We start from the raw sequence: 20,183 nt of genomic DNA, 5'->3' as shown, positions 1-20,183 counted from the left end.
GGGGTCAGAGTCACTGGACTGAGGACCCCTGGTCTAGCCTGACAGGGGCAGCAGGTGGCTGCAGTCAAAGCTCTGGTTTCCGTGTCAGGCGGATCCGGCCCACATTCCAGCTCTGCCACCGGGGTAAGTTATTGAACCTTCGAAACCTCGGCGTCCTCTGCAAGTGGGGCTGATTGTCCTACCTGCGTCATAGAGCTGACGTGAGGAATCAATGAGTGAAGTCACATGACAGTTGTAGCACAGTGCTTGGCTCTTAGCAGCTGCTCAGTCAATGCCAGATATATATAATCACCAAGGGGGCAAGTGTGGGGCACAGGGGGAGGGTCCGCACAGGACGTTTGCCAATGGGTTCATCAGTCAGTTAGCCTCCTCGAGCTCTCACGCTGGTTGGGAGAGGCGAAGCCTTCCTTCTGGAAAGCAGGAAAGGTCCCTGTACCGCGTACAGGAGCAGTGTGTGCCATGGCATGAGCACTAGACCAGGGGTCAGGACCCCAGGGTTTCAGTCTGGCTCTGCCCCTCCCTCCCAGGCAGACCTTGGGCAAGGACCTCCTGGTTCCAAGCCTCAGTTTCCTCCTCATCTGTGCAGCAGAGATGATGATAAAAGTACCTGTTCCTCAAGGCTGTTGTGGGGATCCTGCGATGTAAAGGAGGTTAAAAAGTGCCTTGTCACATATAATCAAATACAAAAAGGAACCATAAGCTAATGTAAGACCGTCGCCTCAGAGAGAGTTTCTTCCTGGTCACCTGGTTTTCTCCTTGGTCTGGGTATTTCTTGAGCTCCTGGGGTCTTGTTCTCGCTGGCTCTGGGGTCTGGCTCCCTGAGCTGCCTCCTGTCCCCGCCCTGCCTCCTCCCTCTCAACCTGCAGATGTCCCCGCAGACATTAGACTGGCAGGCCAGTATTGGGTGGCTGATGGGAGCAGATGGTTGACGAGATGGACTAGTTCCCTTTGGAGGAGTCTTGAGCGACACTTTCTTTCCAGTCTCTTTTTCCATAGGATTACTAGGCCTTGGTAACATTCCCAGTGTGAAGACTGAGACCCCTAATGATGTATAACCAAGGCCATTTCCTTCTTGGGTGGGCTGTGGCCTGCGGTCCCCCACCCCTGTTCAAGCCCTCCCTGCCCCCTTGCTCTAGGGACCGCCTCACCCACAACGACATCGTGGCTACCACCTACCTCAGCATGTCGAAAATCTCTGCTCCTGGAGGAGAAATAGCAGGTAAGTTCCCCTCAGTTCTGCCCTCTGGTGCCCGTTGCTCTCCCCTGTCCCACCCCTGTCTGTCTTACACCTCTACTTTTGAGAGTTTACAGAAAAGGGAAGGTTATAAGGTCCTTGCTGCATGTTTCCGGGGGAGAAGGGCTCTGACCAACGAGAGCAATCGGCTTGTGGACATTTAGAATTCTCCACAGCTTGGATGGTGGGATACACCACCGAGAGGTAGAGAGGGGATAATTCATTCCTGCAGGTGACACTGGTGGCTGTGGCCACGCCATCTACGGCGTTCTATGTTGGCCGACTGTGCTCTAGCAGTTTTTACTTTGAAATAGTTTCATTGGTCTGTTAAAAAGTAGTCCATGGGGCCGGCCCCGTGGCTTAGTGGTTAAGCGCGTGCTCTCCGATGCTGGTGGCCCGGGTTCGGATCCTGGGCGCGCACCGACGCACCACTTCTCCGGCCATGCTGAGGCCGCGTCCCACATACAGCAACTAGAAGGATGTGCAGCTATGACGTACAACTATCTACTGGGGCTTTGGGGGGAAAATAAATAAATAAATCTTTAAAAAAAAAAAAAAAAAAGTAGTCCATGATCATTTTGTAAAACTTTAAAGAGATAATCTGAAAGAATATAACATTTATCCGTGAAATCACCCATAAGCCTACCCTTCCCAGACAAGAACTATTAATATTCTGGAACCTTTCTGTGTGTGTGTATATATACACATATACATGAAAAACATTGTTTTGAAACAATTTTCCATTGTTTTGAAAATTGCTTCTTGTCACTTGGCAATACAACATAGATGTCTATTCATGTTATTAAATATTCTTCTACAACATAATTTTAAATGAATACACATATTCCATTGTGTGAATGTACCATAATCCATGTTAACTAGTAAATGTTGAATAAGTAGGTGTTTTCTAATTTTTCCACGTTATAAACAACTAACTTTATGTTGAATAGTTTGGTAGCTGAATCTTTATGCAATTCATTATTTTCCTTTTGGATGAATATCTCGAAGTGGAATTGCTGTGTCAAAGGATTTGAACATTTTAAAGCTTTTTGTATATATCAAAATTGCTCTTCAAAAAGACCAGACTAATTTACATTCTAATCACTCACACAAGATATTTTGCTCCACCCTCGCCAACACAGGGTAAAATAATGATATTAAAAAAGAACTTTGTTAATTTGATAGGTAAATTTTATTGTTGCCTTAATTTTCGTTTCATCAATAGCTGGTAAAGTTGACCAATGTGAATTTAAAAATATTTTAATAATTATCTTATATTTAAAAATTGTATATATTTATATACTTTATATTTATTTCATTCTAAACTACCTATTCATGTTCTTGTGCATATTTCTGATGGTATGTTTGTCTTTTTCTCAGTGTTTCGTACGAGTTCTGTATGTATATGGATGTTAACTTTCTCCCTATTATATGTGTGGTAAATAATTTTTGTCACTTTTATTTTGCTATTTAATAGTTTTTGATGTATAGAAATTTAAAATCTTTTTGTAGCCAAATATGTTAATCTTCCTTAGTGATTAAGGCAAGGATCTAACATTACTCTTTTCAAAATTGTTCTTTAGTGATACCAATACTGTATGTTGAATACTCTTTTCCCTATATTTTGGAATGCCACCATTATCCCCTACTAAATTCCTAAATGTGTTCTTGGGCTTGTTTCTTGATTTTCTATTAGCTTTAATTGGTATGCCTGCTTATTATTTCTGAGGTTTTGGTATCTGGGTTATGCTGGCTCTGTAAAATTAATTGGAAAGACTTAAAGTCTTTTCTAACATCTGGAGCAGTTTATATAACATAAGAATATAGTCTTTTGAGGGTTTGGAAGAATTCACCCATAAAACCATATGGGCTGGGTGCCCTTTTTGAGTGGGTCTTGTACTAACTCTTTAAAAGCTTTTCAGTTTCTCCCATGATCATGGTTATTTTTAGTTTGTTACTTTTACTATAGCCAATTTTGCTAATTTATATTTTTCTAGAAAAGCATTCATTACATTGAGGTCTTCTAATTTATTTACATAGTGTTGTACATAGCAATCTTTTTAATTTAAATAATTCTCTCTACCTGTAGTGTTTTCCCCTTTCTTTTTTCCTACTTTATTGGACTTTTCAGAGAATCAGCTTTTAGATTTATTTATCAATTCTAATGTTTTCTTTTCTTTTCTAATTTTTTATTCTCTCATCTTTTTACCCTTTTTAAAAAACTCTTTAGACTTATTTTGTGGTTTCCTTTTTATTTTTTGTGAGGAAGATTGGCCCTGAGCTAACATCTGTGCCCATCTTCCTCCACTTTATATGCGACGCCACTACAGCATGGCTTGATGGCAGGTCCGTGCCCGGGATTTGAACCTGCAAACCCCAGGCAGCCGAAGCGGAGCACATGAACTTAACCATTACGCCACCGGGCTGGCCCCAGTGTGGTTTCCTTTTTTAACTTTCGAATTAACTTCTTGGGTTTATTTTCAAAATTTCTTATTTAAATCCAGAAAGTATGGTTTCTGCCCCATATATCATGCTTTTGGCCTTCGCAAACCCACGGTTATATTTAACTCTCTTTTTAATTTTTTACATTTAAATTGTCTATTTTGAATTTGTTTTGATATACTTTCTGAGAGCACTGCGATTTGATTCCTTTGTAGGTAGTCTTGTTTTTCCGGCTAGATGCTGCTTGTAGGAGTGTATCTTTTTCCTCGTAGTTTAAAAAATTACTTTGATCTCTCTAGGTTCAGGAGTTTTTTCACTGAACTTTGTCTGAGACACGGCGAATTCTTAAATCTGAGCTGAGGAATAATTCCTCTTATTCTAACGTTGTAACATGGACGGATGGCTGAAGGCAGGGTGGGGCAGGGTCAGAGCTGGAGCTCTGGGTTCCAGTTCTGCTTCTCGTTGGCTGAGTGAGTTGCCCCAGTCTCCTCTCAGCAGTCCCAACCTCGTGAGGTCGTTTAAGGACCCAGTGAGATTATAAATTCGAAGTTCTTAGAGTGTCTGGTACACAATCAACCCGAAAACAGCGTTTGCTGTTGAGTATCATTATTGGCTTTCTGCATCACTGATCTGATATTTTTCCTGCATCAATTCTGCTTTTTACTGCTTCCTATGTGGTTTAAAATTGGCTTTTGCACTTTTAGTTTCTTGTCGTGCCTTCTTTTCCCTCTGTCACTCCTTTTATGTTTTCCTTTTCTTCTTTGTTCTCTCCCAGAAGTTTTGCTTTGTTCCACTAAAGCTATGTCTTCTCGCACTCTGTGGAGGATTCCAAATCATTTCCCGAGAATTTCGGGTCCTGAATCTGACAGATACTGTTTCCCTGGCCCAGCTGGCACTGTGTTCTTCTCCTGCCCGCTTTGTTCCCCCTCTAACAGGACTTTTTCAGTGTTGGTGTCTTTCTACAGACAGGGTGTGTGGGTCTCTGTCCATCCACTTTCTCAGATCTTTACCTGGAGGGCAGGTTAACGGGCCCAGTTTCCGGAAGTCTCCATCTGGTGCTCTTGAAGTTGACCAGTCACTTCTTCTGGGTTCTCTGAAACATTTTCTTTTTTTAAACTTCTAATTATAAAACATTCAAACACACATGAAAGTGGAGAATTGCACAATAAACTCCCAGGTGCCCTCACTCAGCTTTGACGTCTAGCTGCCCTCTGCTGTTCTGATTTCATTGTTGATACTTGTACTTGGTGGCACACACAGACACAGACTGACTTCCAGAAAACACTGCTGTCAGGGCTCCTCCTGCCCTGGCCCCTCCGCCTCCTGACTGCGGGAACTGCTGTCCCAGGGTGCGGCCCCCCTTCTCTAACGCTTTTCAGATGATTTCTGAGAATGGCTGTCTTGGATGTACATGTAGAAAGATTTGAGCTGGGGGCAGTGCATCATAAGGGTGGGGTGGGAGGGAGGGTATTCTGGCCCCTCCCTGAAGATCAGCACTTCTGGTACGGAAGGAATCTCTCTTCTAGTTTTCTAACTGGGTGCCGTCCCCGTCTCTGAATCCAGGGACAGACCGATAGAGGCACAAAGTGTTTTCTAACAGCCGCTGTTTCATGAGGCTACAGCTGTGCCTGCCATCAGCCGCCTGAGGGGGAGTTTCAATGCCTGGCCCTCCATCAGTCTTCATTTCTGGTGTTGGCCTTGTTCTTTTTCAGAGTCACTATCAATATTTTAATGGGAACGTGAGAAAGATGTTTATTTGGCCACTAGATGGCGCTCAGGTCACGGGCAACCCTGTGGTTCCCGGAGGCATTCAAAGGCAGGACCGCCGTCTCCCACAGATTGTTTCGGAAATAAATGAGAATCTTCCTGCAACCAGCTAACCAGTTCTAGATGTGCTGTTAAATAGCTTGATCTCGGTAACAGTAAAAGAGTTAAAATCACTGCTCAAACTGGCACCGTTCTTCATGACTGCCTTGATGTCCCTTCCCCCACAGGTGTGTCCCCTTCCGAGGCCCTGAAGGTTAGCACCAGCCTCGCTCCCTGCCAGGCTTCTCCCACTTGTCCTGAGGCTACCTCAGAACATGTCACTCCCGTTTTCCCTTCAGCTCTTTGTATTTTTTTCCTTCACACTGGGGGGTTCTAGCACATCTAGGCAATGCACGACATCTTATTTCCTCGCTGCTCTCAAAACCCAAACTAAACCAAACTGTAAAAATGGGTTCTTTCTCTATATTCCCCTCATGGTTCACCAGATTATTTGGTCCAACCAGGAGTTTTTGTGTTCGTGTTTTTGCTTTTATTTCCAGTGAGGACACTGGCCTCTTAAGCACTTCTGCCCACAAGTTTGCCTGGGCACACTTAAGTGTTCCTTGGACCCTGTGCTCCAAAGCATTTAGTAAAAATTTGGATTTTTAAAAAGGAGTGCTTTCCTTAGAAGCTGAAGCTCTTTCGAAAGGTAAGGGGCCCATGAGACCCGTGAAAACTACACGAATTCTTTCATAACTTTATACGTATGAAAATCATGCCACATAAATAGCACTTGTATCCTGCAGTTTTTCCACAGCTGAGAAATCCGAGGTTAGTTTCTTTCTGTCTTTGGAACGTAGCTGATGATGATTTCCCAGCAGTTCTCGGTTCTCCTCCTGCCTGGCGCGGGCCGGTGTCAGGCGGCCAAGCGTGGGCGTGGGAGATGTGCCGAGAGGCAGAGGCAGCGGCAGGGCTGGCCGCAGGTGATGATGCCTCAGCCTCTCCAGGAGGCGACCCGGGTGTCCCCGGGGACTGTCTGCGGGGCTGTGACGAGCGGCTCATGTGGCTGGGAGGAGCGGCTCTCCTTCTTCTCTGGCTTCCCCCAGGTGAGGGGGATGGGCTTGGCTGCTCAGGCCGCAAAACTGGGAGTATTCGTCTGTGTTTTGGGGCTTCCACAGCCCTGGTTCCCTGGGCTTAGGGAAAACACACCAAAACACTTGTATTTTGGCAGAAGGATGAGGAGGACTAAATAGAGGCTTTGTCTTGGGTGGCTTCACTAGTCCTTCTGCCCTTAACTTGATGGGCTGTCTGCAGACACTGGGGAGAGAACCTGGGCTGATCCTCAGCACCCAGAGACCTATGACCCTGCCCCCAAACTAGGACTCACTGGCCTGAGTTGTCAGCAGTGCCATGTTTTATTAGGTGCCCAGCACTGTTCTGGGTTAGGTTTGCTGAACAAATGAATGAAAGAATGAATGAAGGAATTAGTGAAAGGTGCCATTGGGAAATAGGCTACTCTGCAGCCACCCACTTGGTCCTCCCAGCCACCAGAGGCATGTGTTGGTCAGAGGCTGGTGGGATTCGGGAGACGTCTGTGTCTGGCTGGGCACCAGTCTGCAGGCAAGACTCAGAGTTGGTCTGTGGCTGGGAAGCCGGGTCTGCCTCCGCAAGAAGCACATGGGGGTTGGAACTATGACCCCGGCCTCATTAGCTCGAGATAACTGCCCGGGCCTGTTTGTAATCATTTGGAAGGAGCTTAAAATGGAATCTGTTTCCTTCCGGTGGGCCCTGGCTGCTGCTCTCCTCGGGCTGCAGCTGTGCCCATGTCGGCCCTCTCATGGCTGCTCAGCTCCCCTGTGACCAGAGGCCTGGCTCCCCCACTGATGAAAACCTATTCCTGTGGATATGAAAGTGGCCAAGAATTCTGGTTCTGTAGCTCTGACTTCTGCCAGCCGGCGTTCCTAGCTGAGGCTGGGCTGTGGAGAGCTGAGGGGCCGGGTCCCAGGGCCTCAAGCCCCCCTGGAGCTGGGCCTCGCTCTCCTTGCTGCCTTCTGCACTCACTTGATCAGCCCTGTCCTTGCATCCAGACCTCCACGTTCCCCCTCCTCTCTTCTTCACTCTTTTTCTCTCTCTGTCTCTGCTCTTTCTTCCTTCACAGTGTTTTGCGCAACTCTTGGCTCTTAACTACAATCATGGAGCTACGGGAAAATAGTAATAGGTATTTTTTTTTGGAGGAGACCAATAGGTAAAGGTGAACAATGAATTAAGTTAATCAGAGATTTCACCAACCACATCCCGCAGCTTGGTCAGGACCCCAGACTTGGTTACACTTAGCTGGTTGGAGGAGGAGACAGAGAAGATCAGAGTGCAGGAAGAGGCAGAAATCAGAGAGGACAGTGGAAGGAGACTGAGGGGTGCCCACTCCTTTGGGACTGTCTTGTACCTGCCTAGAAGTGAGGGACGGATTCCAAGAGCCCAGGAGTATGCCAGAGCATCTCCTTCCTTGCTTATTTCTAGACACCTCTTACCAGCATTTAGGGCACACCCAAGTGTGTAGAACCTTCAGCTATTGGTCAGCATCTGGCACTGTGCTTCACTTGGAGCGACAGGTGCCAGAAGCCAGATCCCAGCGCCTGCTGTTGTGAAAATGCAACATGGTGCCCTCAGTGGCAATACTGGAAATGGCCACTAGATGGCGATGTTGTGCCTTGAAATGCCACCTCTCAGCGAGCAGGGTCCCCAGTGTCAACCTGCCTGTTGGGTGGAGCACTGGGTGTGCCTCGCTGCCAGCTCTGGCCCTTTCGTGTGTCCTCCGCCTTTTCTTGGTGTCTATCCTTTATGTCTCTCCCTTATCTGTCTGTAATATGGAAAAACACCTTTTCTTTGCTGTGTTATTTCTTGAGTGTATCTAGTCAGGTTTCAGGTCCAATTTTCAATTGGCAAACAACACATAGACGTGCAGGCAGACACCAGTGGGGAGGGACCTGAGGGCCCACCATGGCGCTGGGGGCTGTGTCTGACTGGGGAGGGTGCAGTGATGACTTAGTTTGTGATAAATTCACAGCTGGGCAGGGCTGGGGCCTCGGTTCACATCTGTTTCCCGCGCGGGAGCTGTCTTTCCATCTGTCTGTCTGCTGACTCTCCGTCCACAGGCCCGTTCACGTAACCCGTGCTTCTCCCAGCCATGCCCATCCTAACCCCTTTTCCATTTCTTTACGCTTCAGAGGAGCCTGCAGGTGTGGTCAAGCCTCCTCCAGCCACGGACCGTATGTGCTTTCACCTTGGGGACAATGAGGGGGTCGGGGGGCTTGGGGTTTTTGCTGGAGAGGAGGGTAGCTGGTTGCCGGGAACTTTCTGATTTGCCTGTAGTGGGACTGCGATTCCCCACCACGGACCCTGAACTCACCATTGGCTGCTACCTCTCAACCGCAGTTGAATATGTAAATCGCTTGGAAAGTTTTAAAGACAATTCCCTCCCACCCTGCAAACCCCTTCCTGAATCTGTTGGGCTCGTCTGATGCTCAAATGAGTCCACTCTTTCTAGCAGGGAGGAGGAGGGGCAGGCATGGGGGTCCATGATGGGGCAGGGGCAGTGTAAGACATCTTGGGAACCAAAAGGAGGCCAGGGTGAGTTGAAAACTCTTGAAGTTGGAATTCACAAGATAAATCACAATCGAGATGATTAGTACAAGTAATTAGTAATGTCAGTTCCATCAGCCTGGGCCTCCCACCTCTGTCCCAGGTGACAGCGCCCTGTCTGTGCTGGGGGCTGGAGGGGCAGTGATGAGGGATGCAGGGTGGCCCCTGGCTCTGGGGGAGGCACACCCCTGCCTTCTGGTTGGTAATATCTTATTTCTCAGGGATGGGCTCAAGCCCATCTCTGCCCTTCCCTCACCCCCAGGTCTCAACACTCGGGGTTCACTGTCATTTCCTTAGGTCTGGCTCAAGCATTTCCTTGATGAGGCCATTTATTTTGTGCCTACCTTGCCCCACCCTTGCTCATATGGTTTGGATCATCCCAGATAGTTCCTGCTCCTGGGCCCACTTCCCACTTTTGGCATTCTGGAAACTGCCTCTTCCTTCTCCCTCTGAAAGGGGCACCTGGCTTTTCAGCGTTCTCAGAGGACGGCCAGTGAAGTCCCATCCTGGGAAACTTGGCTGTCAGCTGGAAAATCATGACATTAACAAAAGAGGGCCTCCAAAAAGGATGGAAATGATGTAGAGAGAAGATTTTCCCTCATCATCAGTGTAATTTTCATTCAAACCCCGCTCCAACTTCTCCACTGAAAGATTGTTCTTTGCACAATGTGGGGAGGGAGAGGGGATGCCAGGATGAGTCAAGGTCATTAGGTGGTCTGTCTCGACTTCATAAGGATACGGGGGTGGAGGGGACATGTGCCTGGGAGCTGCCCTGTGTGTGGGGGGACATCTAGCTGGCGCCCCTTCCTGGTGCCATGGGAGATGGCTTCTCTGGTCACAGGCTCTGGGGCCTCCTTCATGCCTCCTCAGAGGCCGGATGGCCTGAGACAGGGACGGAAGTGCAAGATGGAGGGGGGGATGTAGGACGAGGTGCAGCCTGAGAGGGGTGGTGCAGTGCAGGGTCTGAGCTCCAGCTTTGCGTGCTGGCTGAGTGCATGGGCTTTGAGCTTCGACCATTTTGGGTCATGCCACTCTGTAGTCATGTGTTCCTTTGCATCTCTGAGCCTCAGTTTCCTCATCTATAAAATGAGACTAATAAAAGTTATACACATCTCCATGTCTCAGCACGGTGGTGAGGATTAAAGGGACTTATGGGAGACCATGGGAGCTCTCATCATTGTCACCATTCGTTATACATTTACGGGGGCTGCATCCCACGCATGTGCGAAGAACTGAGGGCCAGGGATGGGCTCAGGCCTGAAGGTGGCTGGGCTGAGCCCTAGAAAGCCCTGTCGGGGCAGCCCCTCTGATCCCTATGTATGTCTCCCAGTGGATGACCACCTGGGCTTCCTCCCCACCTTCGGGCCCTGCTATGTCAACCTCTACGGCAGCCCCAGGGAGTTCACTGGCTTCCCAGACCCCTATGCAGAGCTCAACACGGGCAAGGTGAGCCAGCCAGAGCCCCCATAGCCCCCAGATCCCCAGGCTTGCATGCGGGGGTCTTCCAGCCTGGCCTGGGCAGTATCTGGGGCCGGCCTGGGCTCCAGGGGACTGATGGGGCTTTTGTGGGCCCAAGGCCAGGCAGCCACCCCCTCAGAGAACACTTCCTTCGCCTGGCCGCCTCCTGGTCCCTTCCTCCCTCTCACTCCCCTCCCTTTTGCCTCTTCTTCAGGGGCAGCCTGATCCCCCAATTTTCCTTGCCCCTGAGGTCCCATCTGTCTCAGGTTTCATCTCTCCCCTGGCTGGGTTGGAGTCTGTTACTGACATCTGGGAGGCTTGGCATGTCCCCGATCTCTGTGGGTCACCATTTCCTCATCTGCAGAGTGATGGGGGTGACTCAGGGCCCTCCAGGTTGCCTGGGAGATGAACGAACTCAGGGCCAGATCAGGCCCCTCTCCTTCCCCTCCACCCCCCCTGCTCCTGGTGACCCAACCTCCCCTCTCAGGGGGAAGGCGTGGCCTACCGAGGCCGGCTTCTCGTCTCCCTGGAGACCAAGCTGGTGGAGCACGGCGAGCAGAAGGTGGAGGATCTCCCTGCTGATGACATCCTTCGGGTGGAGGTGAGGGGCACGGCTCTGGGGAAGCGAGGAGGGTGGTGGCCGAGTGGGTCTGGCTCTGAGGTGTCACAGTGGAGGAGGGCTCAGCTCTGCCCACACGCATGTGCCTGCACCACTCTGGGCCTCAGCACCTCAGCTGTGATGTGACACCTACCTTGTGTCCCTGAGGAATGGTTCAGAGGCTCAAAGAAGATAAATGAAAGTATTTAAAAAGTCTAGAGCTTGATGCAAAACGAGAGGCTACTTTACAACAATAATGTAATAGCTAACACTTATTAATCACTCAGAATGTGCCCGTGACCCTGTGCTAGTGACACTGTTGATGTCATCGAGTCCTCCAGCACCAGTGAGGTGGCTGCTCTTAGCATCTCCATTTTACAGATGGGGACACTGAGGCTCCAGTGTATCAGAGCAGCAAGTGGTGGAGGTGGGCCTTGTGTCCAGGAGGCACTGCATGGAGTCTGCGTGGTGGTTTAAGCTCTCAGACTCTGTAGTCTGATGGTGCTGGTTTGAGTCCTGGCCTTACCACTCACCAGCTGTATCAGTTTCCCTATCTGTAAAGTGGGGCTAATAATTATACTCACCTCACAAGATTGTTGTGAGAATTAAATTAATTCATGCCTGTATGCAGTAAGCACTCAATAAGTGTTAGCTATGACGATTTACATTATCCAAAAACCCAGTTGTATAACCCTCTTCTCTCTGCCTTCCACGAATGGGATCCCAAAGTCATCTTGGTTCAAATAGGGACATGTGATTGTGTGCCTGCCACGTCCTCAGCCCTGGTCCTCAGCCCTGTGCCGACGCCCAGAGGGGATGATGGGATTCGTTCATCCCACGCACATGGCAGCCGGTGTAGACTGCAGAGCTGGCTGATGTGGTGGAGGCCCTGAGTGGCGGGGGGTGGGAGCTCTGGGCAGGGGCACGATGGGGTGGAGCCTCAGTCGGCAGAGGCAGGAGACCAGGCTCCGCTGGGGTGGCAGTGCCGTTGCTGCTGGTTTGGATCGAGGAAGTAGCACAGCCTTGGAGGAGCAGACCTACTGGAGGAAGATGGACAAACGCACAGGACTGGAATGCGTCTGCTCAGTCAGTAACTAATCCGGGTGCTGTGGCTTAGCTGGACCGCTTGCTACCCACCTGTCCAGGCAGGATTTGTTGGGTGCCATTTGCTGTGACCCCTCCCCGCCCTAGTGTCTTCCTTCCTCTGCCCTCTCTGCTCCCAGAAGTACCTCCGGAGACGCAAGTATTCCCTCTTTGCCGCCTTCTACTCGGCCTCCATGCTGCAGGACGTCGACGATGCCATCCAGTTCGAGGTCAGCATTGGGAACTACGGTAACAAGTTCGACACGACCTGCCTGCCGCTGGCCTCCACCACCCAGTACAGCCGGGCGGTCTTTGACGGTGAGGCCGCGTGCCTGGCTGGGACCCAGACCACAGAGCTGGGGCCGAACCCTAAGTCCTGCCTCCCGTGGAAAGCTGCCGAGGCCCACTCGAAGGCCCTGGCCCTGGCAAAGCTGTTCAGGGGACCCCCTGCTGTCCCCCTGTGCCACCTCCCCCTGCTCACCTCCATGTGGGTCCCTCCTGCCAGGACCCGCAGATTGGGCTCCTGACACTGGCTGTGGTCAGCATTGACCCTGACCTCTGGCGATCGTTTATTCCAGGGTGGCTGTTGGGCATGGTGTCGAGATTTTGGAGAGTGTGGGTTTCCTTCTAACAGGCCCCCTGTTTTGATATGCTAAGGAACCCTGATGAGAGCAGCAGCTGTCTGTTCAGGCACCGTGTGTGGACACTGTGGCATACTGGTCATGTCCTGTGTGTCCAAGGGAGTTCTCAGTGGGCAGGGGAGCAGGTGCCTGGGTCCGTCCCACCCTCGGTCACCTTCCCACCCACCCCTCGGCTGCTGGCTCACTCCCCGCCCGTTCCCGTCCTGCCAGGGTGCCATTACTACTACTTACCCTGGGGCAACGTGAAGCCTGTGGTGGTGCTGTCATCCTACTGGGAGGACATCAGCCACAGAGTTGAGACCCAGAACCAGCTGCTCAGGATCGCCGACCGGCTGGTGAGTGAACGCTGTCCCACACTCACACACACCTTGTGCACGCACCTCCCTGGAGTGGGTGTCTTCAGACTGGTCCCCCATGGGTGCACACTCTTATACATAACTATGCCTGCAGACCTTCACGGCCACCTTCATGGCCCCTGGGGTCCCCTGTGTCCTGACAGTGCCAGGTTTGCGATCCTGTTGTGCATCCTGGGAGGGGCAGGAGAGGGAGTGAGAACAAGCCTGGGGAGCCCCCAGACTGATGTAGGAGCCAGCACGGAGAAAGAGCAGAGAGAAACTGAGCTGGGGGCAGCAGGACAGAGCCTTGCACCCATTCATTCATTCATTTATCTAATGCCTTTGACTCTTACCATACACGAGGGCTTGTGCTGGAAACTTCTAACTAGAAGATAGACATAAACAAGGAGCTGTCCTGCATTAGGGGAGTCAGTTTAGTAAAGAAGAGCACAGGTTCCCCCACACTTCTCATCCAGATGTTCCAAACTTAAGTTCAGGTGACACTCCGGAGTACTGAGGGGAGATGGGGGCTCTGAGGAGGGAGAGGGCCAAGGAGCATCAGGAGGGCGTTGCAGGGGCGGCGAGGGGGGCGGGAGGTGGGAGCCCATCTAGGATGCCATTACAGTGGTCCAGGGGAGAGTGACAAGGCGCTGGGAAGGAGATGACCTTGGGGAGAAACTTGCATGGTTTGGGCAAGAAGGACTTGGTGGTCTCTTGGCTTGGGGGAAGAGGAAGGGCTGTGAGGAGTGACTCCAGTGGCTGGGGGTTGGGAGGCCTGGGAGAAGAGCAGAGTGTACAGTGAGTTCTGTTTTGGACATGACCAGGGGGTTACCTGTGGATGCTGGGAGCTGCAGGCCTGGCACTTGGCCAGAGAATGGAGGAAAATCAAAGTGGGCAGAGGGGGAGGCCAAGGGCGGGGAGCTGATGACCTTGGCGGTGGCCCCAGGCCATTTCTGTGTGTGCATGGGGTGGAGGCTCACCCACGAGGCAGTGGCCCATGGGAACACGGAGGAGGTGATGCAGCCACGCTGTTGGAGCAAGCGAGGGGCAGCAGGACAGAGGGAGGGGGCTTGGAGAGGCTGGGGCCTGTCTGTGGAGGTGAGCACAGTGAGGAGGCAAGGTGCAAGGGGAATGGGAGGATTGGGATCTTGGGGTGGCTGGAGGGGATCAAGGCCCAGGTGGGGGCCGTGGTGGTCCATGCCTTCCCTAGACTGGCAGTCTTTGTGCAGGAGAGCTTGGAATCGATGCTGTGCAAGTCCAGTCCAATTCTCCTGAGGGGGGGAAAGTGTCTTCTTTCCAGGGCCTGTCCCCAGACTAGTGGTCCCAGGGTGGAGCACACGCTCAGAAGGCTGATGGTGGGGAGGGGCGTGGGGGACTGAGGGACAATCCTTGGCCTGACCAGTATCCTGTGAGGTATCTCTGCCTCCCAGCTCAGGGCTGAGGCCCCTGGAGACGGCTGGAGAAGAGCTCCATGGAGGAGACCAGATGCAACCCCAGGAGTGACCAGCTATGGGAGTTTGGAGAGGGAACCCCCTGTTAGTGGAGGTTGTCTGGGTGTCCCTGAAGGAGGGAGGACGGGATCCGAGCCTGGTTGGGTGGTAGGATATAGAAAGGAGAGAGCATTCCAGATGGGGGATTAAAGGGGGCTCAGAGGTCACTTACCTGTGAGACGTCAGACCTGGCTTGAAGGGGGCCTGTGAGGAGCAGGATGCCATCACATTCTGTTGAAGCTTGCACACAGAGCCTGAACTCCTGACCATGCATGAGGTTGGAGTCCCAGGCTTGGGAATTTGGATCTGTTTGGCGTGGGGAGCCCTGGAAGGTTCTTGAGCCAGGACAGACCCTGGTTTGTCAGGTCTGGGCTCTGTCTTCTTTGCTCTAACTGGTCTCTCTCTTCCAGTTCAGGGACTGGGCTGCGGTGACAGGGCCTGGGGGTTGGGGGTCCGACGTGAACCTTCCACCCCGCGGTGACAGTCCTGACCCTCGCCTGCCTCTTCCACAGGAAGCCGGCCTGGAGCAAGTCCACCTGGCCCTGAAGGCTCGGTGCTCCAGCGAGGATGTGGACTCCCTGGTGGCTCAGCTGATGGATGAGCTCATTGCAGACTGCAGGTAAGGGGTGCCTGGCACCCACGCACCCTCCCCGCCTGCCTCAGCTGGACCCTTTCCCTGGGAGTGTTCGTGTGTGGCAGTGAGCAATGGCACGTCTCCCCAGCCACGCTTGGCCAGCAGTCCAGCCCGTGCTGAGTCCAAAGGTGCTGCAGCCAGCGCGGGGAGTTGAAAAGGTGACATTTAGAGCAGGTCATAAATCTCCCTGCAGCACCGGCAGCTGTGGGCCCGGCCGGCCCGGCTCACCTGAATGGGGAGCATTGTGTCTCTGATCCCCGACCTCCGATTTCCCTGATGGGATCTCCAGGAGGAGCCGGCTGGTGGGTGACAGCGCCCCTCCTTCCCCCAAGGCCAAGTCGGGGACCATGGTTTCTGTTTAGCCTTCTATTGCCACGGCTGACTGTCAGCTTCAGGAAAAGGGGGTTCTGGGGGTGATGGAGAACAAGGGGGCTTGGAGAAGGGGGAGCATCTCAGCATCTCCTCCACCACTGGGTGATTCGGGGCTCACCACCCGCCTGCTCTGAACCTTGGTTTCCTTGTCTGTAACCTGACATTCAGAATAACTCCTTTATAATATCACAGAAACAAGGCCCCGGCCCTGAGAAAGTCTTTCATAAATGTAGCTATAGTTATTCTTTTTTTTTTTTTTTTGTGAGGAAGATCAGCCCTGAGTTAACATCCATGCCAATTCTCCTCTTTTTGCTGAGGAAGACTGGCCCTGAGCTAACATCTATTGCCAATCCTCCTCCGTTTTTTTTTTTTTTCCACCCCTTTTCTCCCCAAAGCCCCAGTAGATAGTTGTATGTCATAGTTGCACATCCTTCTAGTTGCTGTATGTGGGACGCTGCCCCAGCATCGCTGGACAAGCAGTGCGTCGGTGCGCCCGGGATCCGAACCCCTGGCCGCCAGTAGCGGAGCGCGTGCACCTAACCGCTAAGCCACGGGGCCGGCCCCTATAGTTAATCTTAAGGAGAAGAAAAATGCAGGAGACTTAGCTTCCTATCCTTTAACCAGCTTTGTGGCCTTGGACAGCTTCAGTTCTCTGGACATCAGTTTTCTCAGCTGTTAAATGGACTTAACAAATAGTTGCCTTTCTATTTTCTATGGGGTTAAGTATGATTCTATACAGATATATTCTATGACCCCCTCTAAATCTTATCACCCTCCCATTGAATGTATGAGAAATGCCTTGATGCTGAGAAACTGGTGACATGGTGGCCTGATGCGGTGCCCCTTCCAGTTCTCTGTGCCCAGGTTGTGAAGTGCAACTCTATCAGACCAAGTGTCTCCCCAAAGAACGCCACCCCCAGGGGTGCAATTCCAGACAGGTCATTCCCTCGTTCCCCAAGCCTTCCTGAAGCCTGGCCTGGCAGGCTGCACCGGCACCCAGAGCACATTGGCGAGGTGCAGCTTCAGCTTCCAGGGGCGATGATGCCACGGGGGCAAATGAAGTGTGTTGGGAGTTAGAGGCACTCGCTGTAGGAGGGGGAGGCTGAAGTCCAAGTGGGACAGGCCTCAGGGGTTTCCTGGGTGAGCTCAGCCCTGCGAGCCGTTGGGGGCACAGCGGTCCCGTGGTTCAGATGCTCACTCTGGCTGCAGGGGGAGGGATGGGCTGGCAGTGGTGGCGAGGAGAGGCTGGATGAAGGCGGGGACATTGGGAGGGGTGGGCCCGAGGGAAGCAGAGGGCAGCGTGCACTCTTCAGGAGGCATCAAGGTGACAACAGCCTCATCATGAACACTTTCTGTGTCAGGTCCTGTTCTAAGAATTTTACATGCATTAACTACACATAAAATCTTGTGAGCTAGGAAGTAGAATGACCCGCTTTTGCAGATGAGGAGACTGAGGCACAGAGTGGTTAATTAACTTGCCCAGATTCACACGCCTAGTAAGTGGCCGAGCCGCTCGCTGTATTGCTCTCTTGTGGACAAGACTTGGTGGACTGGATGTGGGGGCCCAAGGAAGGTACAGAATGATCCCCAGCTCTGGTCAGAGCAGCTGGTGGACGGCAGGACTGTTCTGGGAAGGGGTCAGCAGGAGAAGGGCAGGTTTTGAGGAAGGTGAGGAGGTCAGGACTGGCCGTGCTGAGTGGGAGGTGCCTGTAGGACATCTGTGGTCTGGAGGTCGGAGGACAGAGTGGGTCTGGAGGGGCACACAGGGGCACCGTCACCCTGGGGAGGGCCTCAGAGGGACTCGTTGTGCTCTACTGGCCCAGCCTGGCAGCTCTGGCGCCGAGGGCGGGCCAGGGCTCTGGGTGCTCCGGCCGCACAGCTCATGACTCATGCGTTGTGTGGACCTTGGCAGGTCCCAGGTGCCTGAAACATCTGAGATGGGTGGGACCTGAGTCCTGGGCTGCCCTCACCGCCCCTCTCAAGGCGCTGTTCTTGGAGGATTTGGCTAAAAGCACTTCTGCCAAAGCCTGGCCCCCTGAGTCACTCTCCTCTGTATAGAAGGTGGCCTGGGGCCTCCTGGGGGGCCTGGTCCCAGGTCAGGAGCTTGGGAGGAGGTTCCCATCCTCTTGGGAATGCACAAATGGCTCGCCAGGGTATGAATGCCAGGCATCAGGACCGATTCCTTCAGGCACCACCTGAGGCCACCAACATCTCTGGGGCCACAGCAAGAGGGCTCCCTCCACCTCCTGAGCTCTGCTGAGCATCATCACAGCTGAAGAGCAGGGCAGCCAGGCGCCGGGCCTCCAGCCAGCTCACCACGGCTGACCACTGGCTGCTCACCCAGTCCTCAGCCAGCCCCTGCCCACGTCTCCACAATGTCCTTCATTCCGTCAGACCCTTTTCCTGGCTCGCCTCCCTGGGGGCCCCTCTCCCCGCTGGCCAGTGGTGCCCACTCTGTTCTAGCAGCCGAGCCCTCTCCTCCCTAGACCCCGGCACAACTGCCCGCCGCACATCTCCACCTGGATGTCCTGCCAGCATGTCCAGTTCATTCTCTGTGATCTTCCTAGAATGGTGCCGTGCCGTCTCCACCGGAGCCCTGCAGCGAGCAGCTTTCATTCAGGAAAAGTCCCAGCTCTTGTCCTGGTGGATGGGCCCATCTGTCCCCACGCCCTGCCTCACGGCCCCCAGCAATCCTACCCTCCGCTCTTTGGAGCCTCCATGCTGGCTTGTCCGGCCCTCACTGCCCTGCACACGCTCCCTCCTGCCTCCAAGTCTTCGTCTTGTGTACTTACTGCTCCCTCGGCCAGAACGCCCTTTCTGCTTTTCTTGGCCTGACTAGCTCCTGTCAGCCTTGCCAAGTGCAGCTCAGGGCCACTTCCTCCAGGAAGTACTCCTGACTCTGAGGCTGCTCAGTGGGGAATCTAGCCTGTTTACCTCTCTGTTCTAGGGGCTCCTGGAGGGCAGGGCTGGGTCTCTGGACCCAACCCCCAACCAGGACCAGCAAAGCTGTTGCTCACCGAGAGGGAAATGAATGACCCCTCGGCCAGTTCATCTTTCAGGCTGGACACTGCCCCCTCTCAGGCCACTGTCCTGGATAAAGGCAAGGGTAGGCGGCAACTTGGTGAGCAGCCCAGCTCTGCTCTCAGGCTGCACTGAGCCCTGTCCTGGGCCTGCCTGCCAGTTCCAAGTCAAACCAGGGTTGGCAGGGTGACCACCTCCGTTTGAGGTTGGGGTACACTGTCATCCAGCCTCCTCTTTGGGGTTGCCTTTTCTTTCCATACCCCCTGCCATGGGCTTTCCTGGGCTGAGAAAGGGCTGAGACATCTTGTTAGTGGCAGTCACAGGTCCTGGCTGTGTCTTGGGGAGTCTTGGCTGGGCTGGTGGCCTCCATGAAAATCTCCCTTTGGTGGTCTGTATGGCAGTCCCTCCCAGCTCCCGACCAGGGCTGGGAGCATAAATCACCCAGGTCGGCTTGGCTCTCCGTATCCCACTGCAGACCCGCCTGCCCCCACCCTCAGGCCCACTCAGCCTCCTTCCCAGGCAGGCCCCAGCCCAGGATCTGGCCCAGGCCCCCCTCTACCCACCGAGCGTGCCCCTCCGCCACATTGAGTGGGCTGGGGATGGAGGCCGCCCCTCTCCTGGACTGGGGCAGCCCCATCCGCGGCACCCTCGGGGCAGTAAATATTATATTACTACAGGGTGTGCAGTACGTGACCTGAGACAGGCCCCGGGGCTTAAGTTTCCCGAGATGGAGTTTGCGTACCGCTCCCCCCACCCTAAAAATTCAATTAAAAAAAATAACAGGAAAAATGTAGTGCGCCGAGGGCCTGCCAGAGTGGTGTATCTGGCGGCGGCGGTGCCGCTGCGCTCCGGCGGTAATTGGTTCTGCATAGCTCGGGGAAATTGGCAGAAAAATAAATCAGCCGGGAGCCGGGAGTCGAGACGCTGCGGGGAGGGGAGTATGAGGTGGGGGGGGCTGCCAGTGGTGGGAGCAGAGCTTGCAGAGCGGTTTGACTGATGTCCTGTTTGGGAGTCAAGGGCTCGGTGGAGGTGGGGCAGCCCCCATACCTTCAAGCAGGCATAATCCAGAGGGGTCCTGCGTGGTGAGAGAGAGCAGGGATGCCTCCACCCGGGCTCACCCCGTCCTGCATGACCCCGTGTGTGTGCTGACTAACCCTGGAGGCTGGGATGGTGAGGAGGAGCCATATGAAGGACTTTTCGGGAGCCCAGCAGGATGGGGGGGGTGTCAGAGTTCTTTGCCTCCAAACAGGATTGAGTTTAAACCCAACCCCCCAGGGCTAGGGCCTAGGGCTCTGTTTCTGGGACTCCACATACCCCCCACCTCCTCTCCAAAGGCTTCCCAAACACAGGGTTCTGGGAGGGGTGTTGTGGGGCCGCCCTGGGCCGACACATCTGTATTGCTGGCTGTGGGCCTCCCCACAGCGTCTGCAGTGGCTTGTCAGGGGTCCATAAATTTCCTTCTTGAGGAAAGTGTGTGTACAACAGAATGG

At 53.0% G+C, this 20,183-nt stretch overlaps 1 protein-coding gene across 15 annotated transcripts in view; it reads left to right on the top strand.

The window, feature by feature from the left end:
- Positions 1-20,183, top strand: part of DYSF (dysferlin) — a 201,748-nt gene that overhangs the window by 72,083 nt on the left and 109,482 nt on the right. For 8 of the 15 annotated variants that reach the window (XM_058550977.1, XM_058550972.1, XM_058550970.1 and 5 more), the window contains 6 exons: positions 1,137-1,219; positions 10,392-10,507; positions 11,007-11,120; positions 12,341-12,518; positions 13,052-13,176; positions 15,179-15,285. In XM_058550977.1, coding sequence (XP_058406960.1) covers positions 1,137-1,219; positions 10,392-10,507; positions 11,007-11,120; positions 12,341-12,518; positions 13,052-13,176; positions 15,179-15,285 — 723 coding nt within the window. Of the gene's footprint in view, positions 1-1,136; positions 1,220-8,646; positions 8,689-10,391; positions 10,508-11,006; positions 11,121-12,340; positions 12,519-13,051; positions 13,177-15,178; positions 15,286-20,183 lie in introns of all 15 variants that reach the window. The other 7 variants (XM_058550975.1, XM_058550968.1, XM_058550963.1 and 4 more) reach the window with 1 other exon arrangement.

Source organism: Diceros bicornis, chromosome 12, assembly GCF_020826845.1.
Source record: "Diceros bicornis minor isolate mBicDic1 chromosome 12, mDicBic1.mat.cur, whole genome shotgun sequence".
Lineage (NCBI taxonomy): Eukaryota > Metazoa > Chordata > Mammalia > Perissodactyla > Rhinocerotidae > Diceros > Diceros bicornis.
Note: the sequence above shows the minus strand (reverse complement) of the source record. Positions and strands in the feature narration are given on the sequence as shown.